This window comes from Antedon mediterranea, chromosome 1 (assembly GCF_964355755.1).
Source record: "Antedon mediterranea chromosome 1, ecAntMedi1.1, whole genome shotgun sequence".
NCBI lineage: Eukaryota > Metazoa > Echinodermata > Crinoidea > Comatulida > Antedonidae > Antedon > Antedon mediterranea.
The window spans coordinates 35,003-58,171 of record NC_092670.1 but is presented as its reverse complement, the minus strand read 5'-3'; the positions used below and the strand labels follow the sequence as shown (position 1 = coordinate 58,171).

At 32.7% G+C, this 23,169-nt stretch overlaps 1 protein-coding gene across 1 annotated transcript; it reads right to left on the bottom strand.

Annotated features, from left to right (window-relative positions):
• Positions 1–891: 891 nt before the first annotated feature.
• Positions 892–22,942, bottom strand: LOC140051551 (COP9 signalosome complex subunit 1-like). Its single transcript, XM_072096805.1, has 13 exons — positions 22,728–22,942; positions 19,942–20,031; positions 19,442–19,620; positions 18,825–18,992; positions 18,526–18,661; positions 17,562–17,639; positions 16,983–17,120; positions 16,547–16,641; positions 14,976–15,162; positions 14,637–14,774; positions 12,976–13,062; positions 12,846–12,893; positions 892–1,643 (listed from the first exon to the last, which is right to left on the bottom strand). Exons 1-13 carry the CDS (start codon positions 22,767–22,769, stop codon positions 1,572–1,574), a joined length of 1,458 nt encoding a protein of 485 aa, XP_071952906.1. The 5' UTR covers positions 22,770–22,942; the 3' UTR covers positions 892–1,571.
• Between the last annotated feature and the right edge of the window lie 227 nt (positions 22,943–23,169).

The window sequence follows — 23,169 nt, the reverse complement described above, 5'->3', positions numbered from 1 at the left end:
AGGTAGAAAAAAACATAAAATAGTTGAGAATTCTCAACTAGCCAGGATGGTATAGGAAATATAGCTCGAGCTGGCGGTGTCGTCGTTGGTAGAGATCTATGGAACGCCGTTGCTGCCTTCTTCCGCTGTTTTACCTTTCGTCCTTTTACAATTCGCCTCTCCCAAAACATCTGTGGCTCTTTAATACCATTACATAGGCTCGTTTATATTACGTTCAACTCTTTAGTTTCTGTTATTTTATTTTTTTCTATTTTCCATTACAAACGGGAGATCCAGTGTAAACTAGATGATAGGTGGGTTGCGATTATAGTCGCAGTCCGCAGCAGAATTATATACTTGCAAACGAAATTCCCCCCTCACAAAAATGTTTTTCTCGGTATCTGGCCAATCCCTTTCCAAATTCTTTTTTTCTTGAATCTATCACTGTTAATGCGGTACTTATTTAATTTAATTTGTAAAATCGACCAAAATAAAGCAACTGGATCAGATGGTCTACCAGCAAAATTAATTTCAATTGCATCATTACATATTTTAAATCCCTTGTGTTATATATTTAAATTTATCATTTAATAACTGTCTATTTCTAAATCTGTTAAAGTGTGCTCGAGTTCAACCAGTCTTGAAAAAGGGGTCCAATGAAATACCGTCCTACAGTATCTCAATTTTACCAGTTCTTAGCAAAATATCTGATTTCTGATATTGATAAGGGTAACGCGTGTCAGTTGGTATTTCATCAGATAAAATAGACTAAGAAAAACATTTTTTTATACATTAAAAAAAAAATCGTAGAGATTCAAACCCCAGCTTTTAGAGAATTCAAATGATAGTTACTAAAACACTACCCGTTATGCCACAATGTACACGGTTAATGAAGGGTGACAAAAACTAAACTTTATTTCATCTTTTTATACATGTATCAGTGAATAACTTGATTAAAACTGCAAAATGGCCTATGCAAAGTCTGATTTTATTAATCTTAATTGTTTATGTTTTTGGTGGATAATACATTCGATTTGTAATCCCAAATACCTCGCTTTGGTGGTAGGAAATTCTGTGACTGTATATTCATTTCAATGAACAAAACTTTAATGTATAACCACCATTTTGTACTACAGAATATTATTCTTATACTGAGTAGCCTGTCACAGAATTCATGAACAATAATAATTATTTGTAGCCTAGTTTGGTCTATCTTGTATAGTTTTATACAATCAGCATTTGCTACCTTCTGTCCGTCTATGAAATCTGAATAAATTAGTACATTTTAATTTTCAATGGGTGTACCCTGAATATTATACTACAAAATATGTGTAATATTGTATTATCATGTATAAACACAGTAAGTGTATTCGTTGGTTCTATTGAATATAACTTTGAAGTCTTATTTCTGTTAATTTGCTATGCTATAAAAAAAAGTGTTTTAACAGTGTTTAGAGTAACATTAATTTGTTATACAAGGCAAGAGAAATTACTGGTTATACAACGTGTACCCTTTGTCTATCAATAGACATGCAATAAACCGAGTGCACTACTTGTTACTATTTGTATTATTTACTGTCAGTGTCACATCATTATCGATTTGTTGTAGCCGGTGCAATAACTGGATCGGCTTGCTCATTGCTAAAACCTTCCTTGGGCAGACTCTAAAATAGAAAGAAAAATTTTATTTTTATTCCCTTTCATGGCACCCACTTTTACACATAAAAATGATTCAGATTAAAACAAAAAATGTAACACTTTTTGTATACAAAATACTGCCAATTAATAAATTATAAATAAAATATAAATTAAAGGCATTTAGAACGGCACGAAATATCAATTTATATTTGCAATAAAAAATGTGTTTTTCTTCTACTATTCTAGTGAAGCTGTTGTAAATAGAAACCTTTCTCAAGTAGACATATTTACTTTGACCTTTGAAGGATATCTGATGTTCAACAAGTATTATCCTTTAGTAAGTAATAAAGGGTGTACTGCTTTATAACTTGATCTTTTAAAGATATAAATATTGTCCCTCTGAAAAAGCATAACCATGGTCAATACATAAGCACTATTTTACTGTCCCTCAATTATTCTCTAACAGTGTAGACTAATCAAAGTATATGGACTACTTTTACTGTCCCTCAATCATTCTCTAACAGTGTAGACTAATCAAAGTATATTGACTACTTTTACTGTCCCTCAATTATTCTTTAACAGTGTAGACTAATCAAAGTATATGGACTACTTTTACTGTCCCTCAATTATTCTCTAACAGTGTAGACTAATCAAAGTATATGGACTACTTTTACTGTCCCTCAATCATTCTCTAACAGTGTAGACGAAGCAAAGTATATGGACTACTTTTACTGTCCCTCAATTATTCTCTAACAGTGTAGACTAATCAAAGTATATTGACTACTTTTACTGTCCCTCAATCATTCTCTAACAGTGTAGACGAAGCAAAGTATATGGACTACTTTTACTGTCCCTCAATTATTCTCTAACAGTGTAGACTAATCAAAGTATATTGACTACTTTTACTGTCCCTCAATCATTCTCTAACAGTGTAGACGAAGCAAAGTATATGGACTACTTTTACTGTCCCTCAATTATTCTCTAACAGTGTAGACTAATCAAAGTATATTGACTACTTTTACTGTCCCTCAATCATTCTCTAACAGTGTAGACTAATCAAAGTATATGGACTACTTTTACTGTCCCTCAATTATTCTCTAACAGTGTAGACTAAGCAAAGTATATTGACTACTTTTACTGTCCCTCAATTATTCTCTAACAGTGTAGACTAATCAAAGTATATTGACTACTTTTACTGTCCCTCAATCATTCTCTAACAGTGTAGACTAATCAAAGTATATTGACTACTTTTACTGTCCCTCAATTATTCTCTAACAGTGTAGACTAAGCAAAGTATATTGACTACTTTTACTGTCCCTCAATCATTCTTTAACAGTGTAGACTAATCAAAGTATATTGACTACTTTTACTGTCCCTCAATTATTCTCTAACAGTGTAGACTAATCAAAGTATATTGACTACTTTTACTGTCCCTCAATTATTCTCTAACAGTGTAGACTAAGCAAAGTATATTGACTACTTTTACTGTCCCTCAATTATTCTCTAACAGTGTAGACTAATCAAAGTATATTGACTACTTTTACTGTCCCTCAATTATTCTCTAACAGTGTAGACTAAGCAAAGTATATTGACTACTTTTACTGTCCCTCAATCATTCTCTAACAGTGTAGACTAATCAAAGTATATTGACTACTTTTACTGTCCCTCAATCATTCTCTAACAGTGTAGACTAATCAAAGTATATTGACTACTTTTACTGTCCCTCAATTATTCTCTAACAGTGTAGACTAATCAAAGTATATTGACTACTTTTACTGTCCCTCAATTATTCTCTAACAGTGTAGACTAATCAAAGTATATTGACTACTTTTACTGTCCCTCAATCATTCTCTAACAGTGTAGACTAATCAAAGTATATTGACTACTTTTACTGTCCCTCAATTATTCTCTAACAGTGTAGACTAAGCAAAGTATATTGACTACTTTTACTGTCCCTCAATCATTCTTTAACAGTGTAGACTAATCAAAGTATATTGACTACTTTTACTGTCCCTCAATTATTCTCTAACAGTGTAGACTAATCAAAGTATATTGACTACTTTTACTGTCCCTCAATTATTCTCTAACAGTGTAGACTAAGCAAAGTATATTGACTACTTTTACTGTCCCTCAATTATTCTCTAACAGTGTAGACTAATCAAAGTATATTGACTACTTTTACTGTCCCTCAATTATTCTCTAACAGTGTAGACTAATCAAAGTATATTGACTACTTTTACTGTCCCTCAATTATTCTCTAACAGTGTAGACTAATCAAAGTATATTGACTACTTTTACTGTCCCTCAATTATTCTCTAACAGTGTAGACTAATCAAAGTATATTGACTACTTTTACTGTCCCTCAATCATTCTCTAACAGTGTAGACTAATCAAAGTATATTGACTACTTTTACTGTCCCTCAATCATTCTTTAACAGTGTAGACTAATCAAAGTATATTGACTACTTTTACTGTCCCTCAATTATTCTCTAACAGTGTAGACTAATCAAAGTATATTGACTACTTTTACTGTCCCTCAATTATTCTCTAACAGTGTAGACTAATCAAAGTATATTAGACTACTTTTACTGTCCCTCAATTATTCTCTAACAGTGTAGACTAATCAAAGTATATTGACTACTTTTACTGTCCCTCAATTATTCTCTAACAGTGTAGACTAAGCAAAGTATATTGACTACTTTTACTGTCCCTCAATCATTCTCTAACAGTGTAGACTAATCAAAGTATATGGACTACTTTTACTGTCCCTCAATCATTCTCTAACAGTGTAGACTAATCAAAGTATATTGACTACTTTTACTGTCCCTCAATTATTCTCTAACAGTGTAGACTAATCAAAGTATATTGACTACTTTTACTGTCCCTCAATTATTCTCTAACAGTGTAGACTAATCAAAGTATATTGACTACTTTTACTGTCCCTCAATCATTCTCTAACAGTGTAGACTAATCAAAGTATATTGACTACTTTTACTGTCCCTCAATCATTCTCTAACAGTGTAGACTAAGCAAAGTATATTGACTACTTTTACTGTCCCTCAATTATTCTCTAACAGTGTAGACTAATCAAAGTATATTGACTACTTTTACTGTCCCTCAATTATTCTCTAACAGTGTAGACTAATCAAAGTATATTGACTACTTTTACTGTCCCTCAATCATTCTCTAACAGTGTAGACTAATCAAAGTATATGGACTACTTTTACTGTCCCTCAATCATTCTCTAACAGTGTAGACTAATCAAAGTATATGGACTACTTTTACTGTCCCTCAATTATTCTCTAACAGTGTAGACTAATCAAAGTATATGGACTACTTTTACTGTCCCTCAATCATTCTCTAACAGTGTAGACTAATCAAAGTATATTGACTACTTTTACTGTCCCTCAATTATTCTCTAACAGTGTAGACTAATCAAAGTATATTGACTACTTTTACTGTCCCTCAATTATTCTCTAACAGTGTAGACTAATCAAAGTATATTGACTACTTTTACTGTCCCTCAATTATTCTCTAACAGTGTAGACTAAGCAAAGTATATTGACTACTTTTACTGTCCCTCAATTATTCTCTAACAGTGTAGACTAATCAAAGTATATTGACTACTTTTACTGTCCCTCAATCATTCTTTAACAGTGTAGACTAATCAAAGTATATTGACTACTTTTACTGTCCCTCAATTATTCTCTAACAGTGTAGACGAAGCAAAGTATATGGACTACTTTTACTGTCCCTCAATCATTCTTTAACAGTGTAGACTAATCAAAGTATATTGACTACTTTTACTGTCCCTCAATCATTCTCTAACAGTGTAGACTAATCAAAGTATATTGACTACTTTTACTGTCCCTCAATTATTCTCTAACAGTGTAGACTAAGCAAAGTATATTGACTACTTTTACTGTCCCTCAATTATTCTCTAACAGTGTAGACTAATCAAAGTATATTGACTACTTTTACTGTCCCTCAATTATTCTCTAACAGTGTAGACTAAGCAAAGTATATTGACTACTTTTACTGTCCCTCAATTATTCTCTAACAGTGTAGACTAATCAAAGTATATTGACTACTTTTACTGTCCCTCAATTATTCTCTAACAGTGTAGACTAATCAAAGTATATTGACTACTTTTACTGTCCCTCAATTATTCTCTAACAGTGTAGACTAAGCAAAGTATATTGACTACTTTTACTGTCCCTCAATCATTCTCTAACAGTGTAGACTAATCAAAGTATATTGACTACTTTTACTGTCCCTCAATTATTCTCTAACAGTGTAGACTAATCAAAGTATATTGACTACTTTTACTGTCCCTCAATCATTCTCTAACAGTGTAGACTAATCAAAGTATATTGACTACTTTTACTGTCCCTCAATTATTCTCTAACAGTGTAGACTAATCAAAGTATATTGACTACTTTTACTGTCCCTCAATTATTCTCTAACAGTGTAGACTAAGCAAAGTATATTGACTACTTTTACTGTCCCTCAATTATTCTCTAACAGTGTAGACTAATCAAAGTATATTGATTACTTTTACTGTCCCTCAATTATTCTCTAACAGTGTAGACTAATCAAAGTATATTGACTACTTTTACTGTCCCTCAATCATTCTCTAACAGTGTAGACTAATCAAAGTATATTGACTACTTTTACTGTCCCTCAATCATTCTCTAACAGTGTAGACTAATCAAAGTATATTGACTACTTTTACTGTCCCTCAATTATTCTCTAACAGTGTAGACTAAGCAAAGTATATTGACTACTTTTACTGTCCCTCAATCATTCTCTAACAGTGTAGACTAATCAAAGTATATTGACTACTTTTACTGTCCCTCAATTATTCTCTAACAGTGTAGACGAAGCAAAGTATATTGCAGGGCTCGATATTTCACTAGTCCGGCGTACAATGTCTAGTTAAAACTGCTCTGGGTTAGTCAATCTTCCACCCAACAAGCCCGGGTGTCTAGTGTGTAAATAATTAGGCTAGAGAATATTTAGGCCTAGACTTTTAAAATGCATTATTAAAATACTCTAGCCACTGGCCTAATAATTTGTAGTCCATCATTTTTATAGAGCGCCTTCGCAATCACGTTCCTCGTTAAAGTTAACGAAGGAGAGCAACTAATCAGGCTCCTTAAATCAGCGTGTGAAGTCGATCACCAATCAATAAGGGGATTCCCCTGTCTGCTTTCAAGTGCCAATTTACTTCCATTACACCTCACAGTGTATCCAGTGCGGTGTCAGATAAATGCCTCAACTAGTCTTTTAAGCCAGAACAAGTACCAACCAAATGGTTGCTTTTATTGAACAAATCAATTTTAATGTATAAAATATAGTTAATAAAAAAAAAATTTAATAGAAGTAGGCCTATTTTTATTAATTAGAGGAAGATTCTTCACTTCTGTCTTTGGAATTTTAATTAATTTTTTTCTCCGAAAAAAATCAACCAATTTGGTTACCCAAATTTAGTGACAAAACATGTGCTCTAGTCTCACCATCCCAGCAGCTGGTCTAGGGTATAGCAAGCATCGCGTGTGTGACCGCCGTATGTAAACACAGCCAAATACCCTTTCCTTAATTACATTTTTAAGATGTAATATTCAAATGATACTTAGTAACTTGTCATTAATATTTTTTTTGTATTACTTTGTGAAATACAGGTACTTAATTTTTGTTTTTAATTTCTAGGCCTAGTTCTAGGCCTAGCCCTAGCCTATATTATTTATTATAGGCCTAGCTAGCTAGGCCTAGGCCTTGTAAGTTGTAGATTTCTGAAAAAACAGCCTAGAAAACGAATCAAGAAGCATTTTTGGGTAGAAGCTGGGATCCACTTGATGTAGGATATTTCGACCTTGCTGATTACGAATATGGCGGATCCCAAGCGAAATTCGGCCATCTAAGCCTTTAATTTGCATAATTAAAAATGGCGGCCATTTTTTATAATTACCCTATATCTCGAGAACCACTTGTCACAGATAATTAATTTTGGTGTCAAAATGTTTTAAATATATGTTTTTATATTCACTTTAATGACACATTTTCTCAAAAAATGGATGCAAGTCTTATTTCTGGCATTTTGACCTTTGACCTTGATTTATCGTATCTCAGTAACCAATATTCGGAGAGAAACGAAATAGGGCTCAAATTGTTCAGAAACTATACATTCATATTTATTATAATGAAATGTTTTTACAAAAAATGACCGATTCTACAACTATTGACCTTTGAACTATTAGTCAAATATATTAATATAATAATAATATAACTTTGAAAATTGTGGTCTTATGAATTTTTTTTTCGTTTTAAATTGTTTAAAACATGTGTGTTTCTATCCAGTCTAATGGCACATTTTGTACAAGAATAGCCGATAGTATGGTTATTGACCTTTAAACTACAGCATAGGCCTACTGTATAAACTAACTAGAACTTACAGTAGTTTAGTTAGTTTTGATTCAGGTGTGCAGTATATACCCAGTAAGATTTAGTCAATAAGCGGACTAGTGAAACATCCAGTGGGCTAGTGAAACTCACATTGAACAAGCCCAGTGGTCTAGCTAGTAAAATTTCAAAAATCGAGCCCTGTATTGACTACTTTTACTGTCCCTCAATTATTCTCTAACAGTGTAGACTAAGCAAAGTATATTGACTACTTTTACTGTCCCTCAATTATTCTCTAACAGTGTAGACTAATCAAAGTATATGGACTACTTTTACTGTCCCTCAATTATTCTCTAACAGTGTAGACTAAGCAAAGTATATGGACTACTTTTACTGTCCCTCAATTATTCTCTAACAGTGTAGACTAATCAAAGTATATGGACTACTTTTACTGTCCCTCAATTATTCTCTAACAGTGTAGACTAAGCAAAGTATATGGACTACTTTTACTGTCCCTCAATTATTCTCTAACAGTGTAGACTAATCAAAGTATATGGACTACTTTTACTGTCCCTCAATTATTCTCTAACAGTGTAGACTAAGCAAAGTATATGGACTACTTTTACTGTCCCTCAATTATTCTCTAACAGTGTAGACTAAGCAAAGTATATGGACTACTTTTACTGTCCCTCAATTATTCTCTAACAGTGTAGACTAATCAAAGTATATTGACTACTTTTACTGTCCCTCAATTATTCTCTAACAGTGTAGACTAAGCAAAGTATATGGACTACTTTTACTGTCCCTCAATTATTCTCTAACAGTGTAGACTAAGCAAAGTATATGGACTACTTTTACTGTCCCTCAATCATTCTCTAACAGTGTAGACTAATCAAAGTATATTGATTACTTTTACTGTCCCTCAATTATTCTCTAACAGTGTAGACTAAGCAAAGTATATTGACTACTTTTACTGTCCCTCAATCATTCTCTAACAGTGTAGACTAATCAAAGTATATTGATTACTTTTACTGTCCCTCAATTATTCTCTAACAGTGTAGACTAATCAAAGTATATTGACTACTTTTACTGTCCCTCAATTATTCTCTAACAGTGTAGACTAAGCAAAGTATATTGACTACTTTTACTGTCCCTCAATTATTCTCTAACAGTGTAGACTAATCAAAGTATATTGACTACTTTTACTGTCCCTCAATTATTCTCTAACAGTGTAGACTAATCAAAGTATATTGACTACTTTTACTGTCCCTCAATTATTCTCTAACAGTGTAGACTAATCAAAGTATATTGACTACTTTTACTGTCCCTCAATTATTCTCTAACAGTGTAGACTAATCAAAGTATATTGACTACTTTTACTGTCCCTCAATCATTCTCTAACAGTGTAGACTAATCAAAGTATATGGACTACTTTTACTGTCCCTCAATTATTCTCTAACAGTGTAGACTAAGCAAAGTATATTGACTACTTTTACTGTCCCTCAATCATTCTCTAACAGTGTAGACTAATCAAAGTATATTGACTACTTTTACTGTCCCTCAATTATTCTCTAACAGTGTAGACTAATCAAAGTATATTGACTACTTTTACTGTCCCTCAATTATTCTCTAACAGTGTAGACTAATCAAAGTATATTGACTACTTTTACTGTCCCTCAATTATTCTCTAACAGTGTAGACTAATCAAAGTATATTGACTACTTTTACTGTCCCTCAATTATTCTCTAACAGTGTAGACTAATCAAAGTATATTGACTACTTTTACTGTCCCTCAATCATTCTCTAACAGTGTAGACTAATCAAAGTATATTGACTACTTTTACTGTCCCTCAATTATTCTCTAACAGTGTAGACTAATCAAAGTATATTGACTACTTTTACTGTCCCTCAATTATTCTCTAACAGTGTAGACTAATCAAAGTATATTGACTACTTTTACTGTCCCTCAATTATTCTCTAACAGTGTAGACTAATCAAAGTATATTGACTACTTTTACTGTCCCTCAATTATTCTCTAACAGTGTAGACTAATCAAAGTATATTGACTACTTTTACTGTCCCTCAATTATTCTCTAACAGTGTAGACTAATCAAAGTATATTGACTACTTTTACTGTCCCTCAATTATTCTCTAACAGTGTAGACTAAGCAAAGTATATTGACTACTTTTACTGTCCCTCAATTATTCTCTAACAGTGTAGACTAAGCAAAGTATATTGACTACTTTTACTGTCCCTCAATTATTCTCTAACAGTGTAGACTAATCAAAGTATATTGACTACTTTTACTGTCCCTCAATTATTCTCTAACAGTGTAGACTAAGCAAAGTATATTGACTACTTTTACTGTCCCTCAATTATTCTCTAACAGTGTAGACTAATCAAAGTATATTGACTACTTTTACTGTCCCTCAATTATTCTCTAACAGTGTAGACTAAGCAAAGTATATTGACTACTTTTACTGTCCCTCAATTATTCTCTAACAGTGTAGACTAATCAAAGTATATTGACTACTTTTACTGTCCCTCAATTATTCTCTAACAGTGTAGACTAAGCAAAGTATATTGACTACTTTTACTGTCCCTCAATCATTCTCTAACAGTGTAGACTAATCAAAGTATATTGACTACTTTTACTGTCCCTCAATCATTCTCTAACAGTGTAGACTAATCAAAGTATATTGACTACTTTTACTGTCCCTCAATCATTCTCTAACAGTGTAGACTAATCAAAGTATATTGACTACTTTTACTGTCCCTCAATTATTCTCTAACAGTGTAGACTAATCAAAGTATATTGACTACTTTTACTGTCCCTCAAATATTCTCTAACAGTGTAGACTAATCAAAGTATATTGACTACTTTTACTGTCCCTCAATTATTCTCTAACAGTGTAGACTAATCAAAGTATATTGACTACTTTTACTGTCCCTCAATCATTCTCTAACAGTGTAGACTAAGCAAAGTATATTGACTACTTTTACTGTCCCTCAATTATTCTCTAACAGTGTAGACTAATCAAAGTATATGGACTACTTTTACTGTCCCTCAATCATTCTCTAACAGTGTAGACTAATCAAAGTATATTGACTACTTTTACTGTCCCTCAATTATTCTCTAACAGTGTAGACTAATCAAAGTATATTGACTACTTTTACTGTCCCTCAATTATTCTCTAACAGTGTAGACTAAGCAAAGTATATTGACTACTTTTACTGTCCCTCAATTATTCTCTAACAGTGTAGACTAATCAAAGTATATTGACTACTTTTACTGTCCCTCAATTATTCTCTAACAGTGTAGACTAAGCAAAGTATATTGACTACTTTTACTGTCCCTCAATTATTCTCTAACAGTGTAGACTAATCAAAGTATATTGACTACTTTTACTGTCCCTCAATCATTCTCTAACAGTGTAGACTAATCAAAGTATATGGACTACTTTTACTGTCCCTCAATCATTCTCTAACAGTGTAGACTAATCAAAGTATATGGACTACTTTTACTGTCCCTCAATCATTCTCTAACAGTGTAGACTAAGCAAAGTATATGGACTACTTTTACTGTCCCTCAATCATTCTCTAACAGTGTAGACTAATCAAAGTATATGGACTACTTTTACTGTCCCTCAATTATTCTCTAACAGTGTAGACTAATCAAAGTATATTGACTACTTTTACTGTCCCTCAATTATTCTCTAACAGTGTAGACTAAGCAAAGTATATGGACTACTTTTACTGTCCCTCAATTATTCTCTAACAGTGTAGACTAATCAAAGTATATTGACTACTTTTACTGTCCCTCAATTATTCTCTAACAGTGTAGACTAATCAAAGTATATTGACTACTTTTACTGTCCCTCAATCATTCTCTAACAGTGTAGACTAATCAAAGTATATTGACTACTTTTACTGTCCCTCAATCATTCTCTAACAGTGTAGACTAATCAAAGTATATTGACTACTTTTACTGTCCCTCAATTATTCTCTAACAGTGTAGACTAATCTAAGTATATTGACTACTTTTACTGTCCCTCAATTATTCTCTAACAGTGTAGACTAATCAAAGTATATTGACTACTTTTACTGTCCCTCAATTATTCTCTAACAGTGTAGACGAAGCAAAGTATATGGACTACTTTTACTGTCCCTTTACAGTAAAAAGGTTAACCATTTTACTGAATATTATACTTAATTTAAAAAGGATTTATAAAGGAAATGGATTCATTTTGTAATAAATTTATAAAAATAAGTAAGCATATTACTTGACAACAGCTTTCTAATTAAATAAAAAAGAAAATTCAAGCATGGAGCAATTATAATGGTATATCTATACATTTATTTCACTCTGTCTATATCAACAAAGATATAAACTGTTTGTATCTATACAAGTATGTTTGGCTGCTTGGCCAAGCTTCCAAAAAAATACATAAATATTTAATATAAAAACACTGAATAGACAAAATGCCATCAACAGGTTACTGCGCACAAAATTAACAAAACAGCAAAAATGAATAAAAAATAATTAATTTGGGAAATAAAAAGTACATTTTAGAGCAGGGAAGGAAGGGCATGCAGTCTCACCTCCATTGCCTGCCATATTGGAAAACTGCACACAAACAAAAACAAAGCAGTTACATCATAGTGGGCTGGGTGTGCAGGAAATAAAGGTCTTCTAAAATAAAATACTACAAAGATCTGATCACAAAAGATAATAATTATCTGATATGATTATGATATTGGATCCATTGATAAAACACAGAGGTGAGTACTGTATTTGAAAAGAAATGTATAAATGTATAAATACCTTGACGTGGACTTGGTTCTTCAACATTGCAGATCGCATAATTAATGCCTAAAAAAATGTAAATTAAATATTTTGAAACAATTTTGTTAGCAAAACATTTGCTACAATATTATGTTTTAATTAAAAATACCTTTGTTCTTCTTTGAAATGCTTTTCCCATGATAAGCGACTTTTCAAAAGTTGAACTGCGTTGATCAACATCCCGTGCATATAATATCTAATACAAAAAAAAAAAGCTATAACACTAAAGACAAAAACTAAAACCAATTAACTGTATCAACTCATCTTAACTCATATACAGTAGGTTGTTTGTGCATACACACTTTATTGTAAGAGTCAATTCGAGCATTGATGAGACCATCAAGAATTAACTGTATCAACTCATCTTAACTCATATACAGTAGGTTGTTTGTGCATACACACCTTATTGTAAGAGTCAATTTGAGCATTGATGAGACCATCAAGAATTAACTGTATTAACTCATCTTAACTCATATACAGTAGGTTGTTTGTACATACACACCTTATTGTAAGAGTCAATTCGAGCATTGATGTGACCATCAAGAATTAACTGTATCAACTCATCTTAACTCATATACAGTAGGTTGTTTGTGCATACACACCTTATTGTAAGAGTCAATTCGAGCATTGATGAGACCATCAAGAATTAATTGTATCAACTCATCTTAACTCATATACAGTAGGTTGTTTGTGCATACACACCTTATTGTAAGAGTCAATTTGAGCATTGATGAGACCATCAAGAATTAACTGTATTAACTCATCTTAACTCATATATAGTAGGTTGTTTGTGCATACACACCTTATTGTGAGAGTCAATTTGAGCATTGATGAGACCATCAAGAATTAACTGTATTAACTCATCTTAACTCATATATAGTAGGTTGTTTGTGCATACACACCTTATTGTAAGAGTCAATTTGAGAATTGATGAGACCATCAAGAATTAACTGTATTAACTCATCTTAACTCATATATAGTAGGTTGTTTGTGCATACACACCTTATTGTAAGAGTCAATTTGAGCATTGATGAGACCATCAAGAATTAACTGTATTAACTCATCTTAACTCATATACAGTAGGTTGTTTGTACATACACACCTTATTGTAAGAGTCAATTCGAGCATTGATGAGACCATCAAGAATTAACTGTATCAACTCATCTTAACTCATATACAGTAGGTTGTTTGTGCATACACACCTTATTGTAAGAGTCAATTTGAGCATTGATGAGACCATCAAGAATTAACTGTATCAACTCATCTTAACTCATATATAGTAGGTTGTTTGTGCATACACACCTTATTGTAAGAGTCAATTTGAGCATTGATGAGACCATCAAGAATCAACTGTATCAACTCATCTTAACTCATATACAGTAGGTTGTTTGTGCATACACACCTTATTGTAAGAGTCAATTTGAGCATTGATGAGACCATCAAGAATTAACTGTATCAACTCATCTTAACTCATATACACCTTATTGTAAGAGTCAATTTGAGCATTGATGAGACCATCAAGAATTAACTGTATTAACTCATCTATAGTAGGTTGTTTGTGCATACACACCTTATTGTAAGAGTCAATTTGAGCATTGATGAGACCATCAAGAATCAACTGTATCAACTCATCTTAACTCATATACAGTAGGTTGTTTGTACATACACACCTTATTGTAAGAGTCAATTCGAGCATTGATGAGACCATCAAGAATTAACTGTATCAACTCATCTTAACTCATATACAGTAGGTTGTTTGTGCATACACACCTTATTGTGAGAATCAATTCGAGCATTGATGAGACCATCAAGAATTAACTGTATTAACTCATCTTCGAGATCACCAACAGTTGAGTTAAAGGCAGTGGCCATCTTGCACATGTCTGCCGATACATATGGACTGAAATACTGTAATAGATTCATAAGAATAAATCTTATTTTTAACTTTATATACTCAGGCCATGTAATCTAAAATAACAAATCAAGTCATCATCATTCACTTATGGATGTGTGTGTAATATTAAAATACCTTGAAATAGAAGCCACAGTACAATGTATTACAAATCTATACATTCATTCATACATACTTTCCATACATCTTACACATACCTGTATTAGAGCACGATTTCTTATTTGTGAGTACAGAGTGTTCAAATGTGGTGCCAGGTACATGTCCAACAAGAGGTTGTCTTTGATTGAAGCCAACAGTTTCAGACATGATGCGTACATTGATTCATGGAACATCAGAATTATGTCACGTAACTGAGGCTCAAGTTCCAGAAACAGCTTAAAAGAACTAATTTAATATTCAAAAACAAACATTGTAACGTACCAAATGTGACATTTACAGAATAAAAATAAATGTGATTTGAAAATATTACATTACATTGTTCCCTAGAAGGTACTGTAGGAGTACTCATTATTTTCCAAAATAAGTATGAGTTCAGCTTTGCTGCCATTTTTCTGTATAAACCATTATCTATGACATGAAATTCTTGAAAGACTTGATCAACTTGGCTTAAATAGACTTTACAAAGTCTTTTGATTGGCTTAATATGCCAGTATGTGTGTAATAGACTTTACCAAGTCTTTTGATTGGCTTAATATGCCAGTATGTGTGCAATAGACTTTACCAAGTCTTTTGATTGGCTTAATATGCCAGTATGCGTGCAATAGACTTTACCAAGTTATTTGATTGGCTTTATATGCCAATATGCATGCAATAGACTTTACCAAGTCTACCTATTTGATAACGTTCTTCTGCAATTCCTGTCTGTCAAATGATGCCAATGCACAGAGTCCTATTAGTCTATTGAGTGAAAACCTATAATTACCTACTAGAGATGACGTTCTTCTGCAATTCCTGTCTGTCAAATGATGCCAATGCACAGAGTCCTATTAGTCTATTGAGTGAAAACCTATAATTACCTACTAGAGATGACGTTCTTCTGCAATTCCTGTCTGTCAAATGATGCCAATGCACAGAGTCCTATTAGTCTATTGAGTGAAAACCTATAATTACCTACTAGAGATGACGTTCTTCTGCAATTCCTGTCTGTCAAATGATGCCAATGCACAGAGTCCTATTAGTCTATTGAGTGAAAACCTATAATTACCTACTAGAGATGACGTTCTTCTGCAATTCCTGCCTGTCAAATGATGCCAATGCACAGAGTCCTATTAGTCTATTGAGTGAAAACCTATAATTACCTACTAGAGATGACGTTCTTCTGCAATTCCTGTCTGTCAAATGATGCCAATGCACAGAGTCCTATTAGTCTATTGAGTGAAAACCTATAATTACCTACTAGAGATGACGTTCTTCTGCAATTCCTGTCTGTCAAATGATGCCAATGCACAGAGTCCTATTAGTCTATTGAGTGAAAACCTATAATTACCTACTAGAGATGACGTTCTTCTGCAATTCCTGTCTGTCAAATGATGCCAATGCACAGAGTCCTATTAGTCTATTGAGTGAAAACCTATAATTACCTACTAGAGATGACGTTCTTCTGCAATTCCTGTCTGTCAAATGATGCCAATGCACAGAGTCCTATTAGTCTATTGAGTGAAAACCTATAATTACCTACTAGAGATGACGTTCTTCTGCAATTCCTGTCTGTCAAATGATGCCAATGCACAGAGTCCTATTAGTCTATTGAGTGAAAACCTATAATTACCTACTAGAGATGACGTTCTTCTGCAATTCCTGTCTGTCAAATGATGCCAATGCACAGAGTCCTCCATAAATGGCAACATTGCTGGCAGATAACATCTTGGAAGTAGTAGAAATTAATATTGTTTGTTTGAATATACTGTACATATATATGGGCTGCCTCTCACAAGCTCTGATTTTTTTTTGTCTCTCTTAGTAAACCAAATTATTATATAATATTATGAAGAGAAATAAATATAATAATAAATGGTAAAATATATATACACTATTTTAAAAAAAAAGTTAGTAAATAATAATAATCCAGTTTGCCTACTTTTAAGTACATGTTTTTTCTTATATACACAGTATTTTGTAATTTTCAACGAAACATTGGAGCGTCTTTAGTGATATTCAAGGGTTGAATAATTGATCTTATTGCATTTTAATTTAAACACACTTACAGATGGGAAATCACAATAATCAAATGGAGCCTGGAGGAAATACTTGGCAGCAGATTTGTATTTCTTATTAGCTAATTCTGCTAATCCTGCTGAACACTTCAAAACCGCTACTATCTTTTGATTATCCTTTGATTCTCTCTGAAACAAATAACATTTGTATTTCTAGGATAATAGTAACAGGTTATGGCCATCTTGTAAAGTAAAGATCGTAAAATCATTTTGAACACTTCTAATTGACGCTGCTGTTTATTCACATGAAACATGACTTGAAGAATGTAGAGTTTTATCTAATTGATATTAAAAAATCTGTACCGGACTGGGAGGACGAAGTCTCATTCAAATGCCTAAAATCAGCCCAATATTAGTGGAGCTGCTACATAAAAAACAGTTTTAAACTGTTAATTTACTGTACATGGAAAAAACTAAATGTTACAAAACTGCTTTATACAGTTTTTTAATTCAACATACTTCATATTTTATGGTTCTTTTGTTGATAAAATTAGCTCATGACTATCCGAGTCACCCTCTTAAAATGTGTTGAAATAAATAATTAAAATACATCACAGATCTTACACTTACTTCTGACAACTCTGGAGTCGCTTCTGCTTTGTTTACGTAGCTGAGAACATGTGACCAGTTTTGAAGATGTATACTGACCTGATTTTGAGAAAATGTATTATTATATCCCTTACAAAACATTCATCACATCTAATAGAAAATGTCAAAAATTATATTTCAGTGGCATTGTCCCTCAGAAGATGGATACATCAACTGTTGTTCTAAATTGTCATTTCTGGAAGGTATGGTATAAGTCTTAAAACTTTTTTTGAAGACCTTACTTGAGTTATATCCACATCATTTACCATTAATAAGTCTTAAAACTTTCTTTGAAGGCCTTACTTGAGTTATATCCACATCGTTTACCATCAATAAGTCTTAAAACTTTATTTGAAGACCTTACTTGAGTTATATCCACATCATTTACCATTAATAAGTCTTAAAACTTTATTTGAAGGCCTTACTTGAGTTATATCCACATCATTTACCATTAAGAAGTCTTAAAACTTTCTTTGAAGACCTTACTTGAGTTATATCCACATCATTTACCATTAATAAGTCTTAAAACTTTCTTTGAAGACCTTACTTGAGTTATATCCACATTGTTTACCATTAATAAGTCTTAAAACTTTATTTGAAGACCTTACTTGAGTTATACCCACATCATTTACCATTAATAAGTCTTAAAACTTTCTTTGAAGACCTTACTTGAATTATATCCACATCGTTTACCATTAATAAGTCTTAAAACTTTCTTTGAAGACCTTACTTGAGTTATATCCACATCAATTTCAGCTTAGCCCATATAGAAATTTCTTTTTCTGATCAACTATATAAAATGACAATGCACTCTCGAGCACGAAATAGTGCACTTATTTTGTATCATGTGATGCATAATCATCCAATCAAATGATAGGAATCTATTTAGGTGTAAAAAATATAATGCATCTAGGTATATTAGTAGATGAAATGATATTAAACTTACTTTGATGACGTTGAGACACATATTCACTATGTGTTTAGCACTGGTACAATAATCACGAGCCCTTGAGTAACACTTGAGTGCATTACTTAGGTCACCTTGATCAAGATAATGGTCTCCAAGGTCATCATGACCTCTCCTAAATTAGTAATCATATATCAATAAGCAATCAAGTTCTTTTTTATTACAATCAATTCAACTTATGAAAAAAATGAAAAAAAGTCATGTTTTTCATATAGTCGTGGGAAGATAATGTGGGTGGTACTAATTTTGTCATCAAACAATATACTGTATGTTCTTACCGTATGCTTTCTTTAATTGAGTTTGTTTTATAGTTCTTAAGATCAGAGTCTAACTTCTCCAATTTGAGAGCAGCACTTTTGTTAGTTGTTTCCACCCATTGTGAATCCAATGGCGGAACGTTATGAAGAGCACCAGCTACTGCATCTGGCAGAATTGATGATCCAGATCTAGACAATTGATAACAGAGAACAGAGAGTCTACCCACTGAATAATCAAAAACATTGCGGAGAACATAAGATGAAAATCAACATATTGAAGTTTGCAGTACACCACATATATAGTGTTCTGAAAAGAACTGTTGTGTTTCTTGACGTTGAAATCATTAGATCATCCTCAGGAGTGAGAATTACTATCGAGAACAGAACTTATACGTGGTGTACCGCAAACTTTATATCTACTGTACATATCATTAGATCATCCTCAGGAGTGAGAATTACTATCGAGTACAGAACTTATACGTGGTGTACCGCAAACTTTATATCAACTGTACATATCATTAGATCATCCTCAGGAGTGAGAATTACAATCGAGTACAGAACTTATACGTGGTGTACCACAAACTTTATATCAACTGTATATATTGATTTTGACATGCAATAAACATGATTGAACTTACAATGCCTCTGCTAATTCTCTGTGAATCTTTTGATAGGCCTGTGTGTTGAATGTTGTTTGAATATAAGACAATGCCATTCTTAATGCTTCTATTTTCAGAATTGGACAGTGGTCACTTATAAATAGAAGACGGTTGACTTTAGCTAGGCCAGTATAGCTACTCCCGTACATTTCTAGGTCCTACATACAAATTAAGAAAAATCATCTGATCAAGCATAGCTGAGTAATATCTATTTAAGTTGAATTTTCTACTAGGTCATGTAAGCAATCAATTTCAACAGATATGTCTATGTTTATCCTCTCTGATTTTGCTAAACAAAATTTAAGATGCAATTTGCAGTAGTTTAAAGCTATGCCACACCCACCTCTATTTTTGGTTTCAAACCACTTAATATTTTGGCATTTAAGCAATAAATTATAAATTTTGGCTCTACTTTCAGAATCTGTCAATAAATTTTGATACGAATAGGCTAACTAAAAAGACTACAGTAGCTAAGTTACCAATGTAGTGTTTTCCACAATAAATGATTGTTCCTCAACCACTTCCTCAGCTTCTGGTTGGGCATCAACCTGCATAGGCTCAACTGGGCCCTAAAATACAAGTTATTACAAGTTAATTAGTAAACCTATACATAATGGCAAATAGGTTAGGAGGATGATAAGCGAAACATCCTTTTCTATCTGCACTATTTGTAACTATCTTCTTCATCAAAATTATTCTATTATCGCGATGTAAACAAACAGCAGAGGGTGGTAATTACAATTTGAATCTCGTCTCTCCGGAGTTTCTCAACGTTGTGAATGATCACAAACCTGGGAGTGTCTATGGAGATCACAGCAAAGTTTGATGTGATAGGGGTATTAGATATGATTGAAAATAAATTACCAAACGGAAACAAATGAAAACAAACGAGACTCAGAATGTTGCAATACAGTACCTATCAAACAAGAGTACTGTAGATAATTGTTTATTGATGATCAAAACCCAACTTCTTTAGCAAAAATCGTCTGAATTTATGTTAAAACTGTTGAATTTAGCAACAAACAAGTTTTTGTTCATTGAAACTAAAGTGTCTATGGCATGCCCATAGTGCCTTTAAGAGGAGTGAACAATGAGTATTGAACAACAACAGATCATTATCATTTGTGGTGTTCTTATAATTTTTTAACACAACATTGTTGCCTGAAAACAAAGGTTCTCATCAGCCTTTGATATATTAAATAAAATAATGAAAGTGTAAACGAATACCGTATAATCAAACAATTATGCCCCCTAACCCAATGCTGTAACTCTTTATTATTATTTATCTCTCTGGACCCAGTTATTGCCATTTCCCCAGTTCTGATTGGTCGGTTGAAGATTTCGATCCAATTCGGCCCCAATAAAGTATAAAACGCAAAAAGTGCAATGTCTATTATTATTTAATCTTATTATGATTATGAATGACTATACACGATTTTCAAAATACTCATAAAAAAATTATATCATTGCCGATATGAATACCGTAAAACCTCGAAAAGAAGCCCATGGGCTTCTTCTTTTTTTAGCGCTCTTGGGTGGGCTTCTTTTCGAGATGGGCTTCTTTTTGAGAGTACTTTTGCGAACTGTAGAGGGGGCTTCTTTTCGAAATAAATGCTGTAAATTTTGTGAATTTCTACTACAATAATATATGACTTTTGAGACCTTTTTTCAACCATGAAATTATGTTTAATATACCAATTAAAAAACAATATAAAAAGCAAAAAAAAGTCCTATGATTCACTGTCAAATACAATCATTTCGTTATCATCGTCGTCATCATCCACAATGGAATATTCAAGAGTGTTGTCTGTCGATGATGGCATCTCATATACTTCTTTGTTTTCAGAACCATCAAGGGCTACATTTATCTCACACTTTCTGAACGACCGAATTGCAGCGATGGATTTGTGTTCATCATGGACCGACCAGGCATTGCCAACCCACTTTGTTATAAGAATTCGCCTATCGCTTGCGCATATCTTACCCATCACATAATCATCAATTATTATTACAAAGCAGACAAGAAAAATATACAAGATGCGATCAAAGCACCATTTGGACGACAATAAACTGTAAAATAAATGTATGATAAACGCAATCATACATATTAATTATTATCATCAGTCTGCATCACAAGTATCTGGCATTAAATTATCCTACTACAGTAACTCTTAATCACGTGTTTGTATTGTTTATTTCTGTTCCTTTGACGTTCAGTTAATAAACCTACATTCTTAATATTATAGTAGTCTATCTCGAAAAGAAGCCCATACTATCTTGAAAAGAAGCCCAGGGGGCTTAATTTCGAGATGGGCTTCTTTTCGGGAGTACATTTGCAAACTGTAGAGGGGGCTTCTTTTCGAGATGGCTTCTTTTCGAAGTTTAAGCCCATGGGCTTCTTTTTGAGGTTTTACGGTATGAAGTACCTCATGTAAGATAAACACATGCAGGTATTTTTTAGTAAATCGTAGCGTCACCATTTACAAAAAATGTACAATTATGCCTAATGATATTTCTTCAGTACAACATGCATTAGGCAACATCATCTGGAACCATAGTCATAGTCATATATACTTTATTGTCCATTTAAAAAACAGAAATGTGATTTGAAAACTGGCAAAATACAAAAATATAAAATACAATTTACAAAAACACACACAAAAAGTTAAGAGGCTAAAAATTGTTAAAATTAGATAAAAATTATTATTATTTAATTATATTATATGATTTATTATTATATTGCACTAACGATGATTTAAAGTTTATATAAAAGCATTAAAAATACATGCGTGAGCTATAAAAATAAAGTTAACAGAAAAACTGTACTCAACGGTAAAATACAACAATTGATTCCTATTATATTATCCAAATGTTTATTGTTAGTAGGACTATTAGGCCTATATACTAATATTATCTTATTAATGTTTATTATTAAATTGTTTGTTATGAGCAATTTGAATGATTTGCGCAATTTGAAATCAATTTATAATTATTATTAATTAATAAAAGAAAGTTGGTGAAAGCATTCTTATTTTTGTTGCTAAACGTATAGGGCCGAGACAGTAGGGCCGACTTGACCGGCTCGGCTGTTACATTCTTTGTTGGATTGCATCTGCGACTATGATGCACGCGTACGTAGGCCTAAATAAAAAGTGGGCCGAATCGTCTCATGGCCAAAAATAGTCGCGCCAAATTGTCTCAGCAGGGCCGAATCTACTAGCCTAGGCCTAGGCCTAGTATTTGGCCTAGCTAGGAATAGGCCTACCTGCATAAATATTTGCTGATGAAGTGGTAAAGGCAGGGGCATCTTCTTTATAAATCTAAACAAAGGCTAAAACTTAGCTGTGGTTCGACTCGCTCCTCAAAAACAGGCAAATAGCGAACTTTTAATACGGTGGTAGGCCTATCATAAATAACATCATTTGTACACACAGGAGGTATATTCAGAGCGTCATTTCGACGATCGACCAATTCTCTACTTCTACGGAGCGCCATTTATGCCTTTATATGGAACGCCGTTTACGCAACATTTTGATGATATGAATTTTATGACGCGATATGTGAATGAAATGCATCGATATGAATTGAATGGCGTGATATATGAATGAAATGTTTTGAATTGAATGCTTTGAATAAAATGTTTTGAATGAAATGTTTTGAATGAAATGTTTTGAATGAAATGTTTGAATTGAATTGAAAAGTCAAAC

Excerpts from the sequence above, each read along its gene's own strand:
- LOC140051551 (XM_072096805.1), bottom strand. The coding sequence starts at position 22,769 with ATGCCCCTGCCTTTACCACTTCATCAGCAAATATTTATGCAG. Across the intron at positions 18,993-19,441 it reads AGAGAATTAGCAGAGGCATT|ATCTGGATCATCAATTCTGC; the intron begins GTAAGTTCAATC and ends TCAATTGTCTAG. Across the intron at positions 16,642-16,982 it reads ATTATTGTGATTTCCCATCT|ATGTTATCTGCCAGCAATGT; the intron begins GTAAGTGTGTTT and ends ACTACTTCCAAG.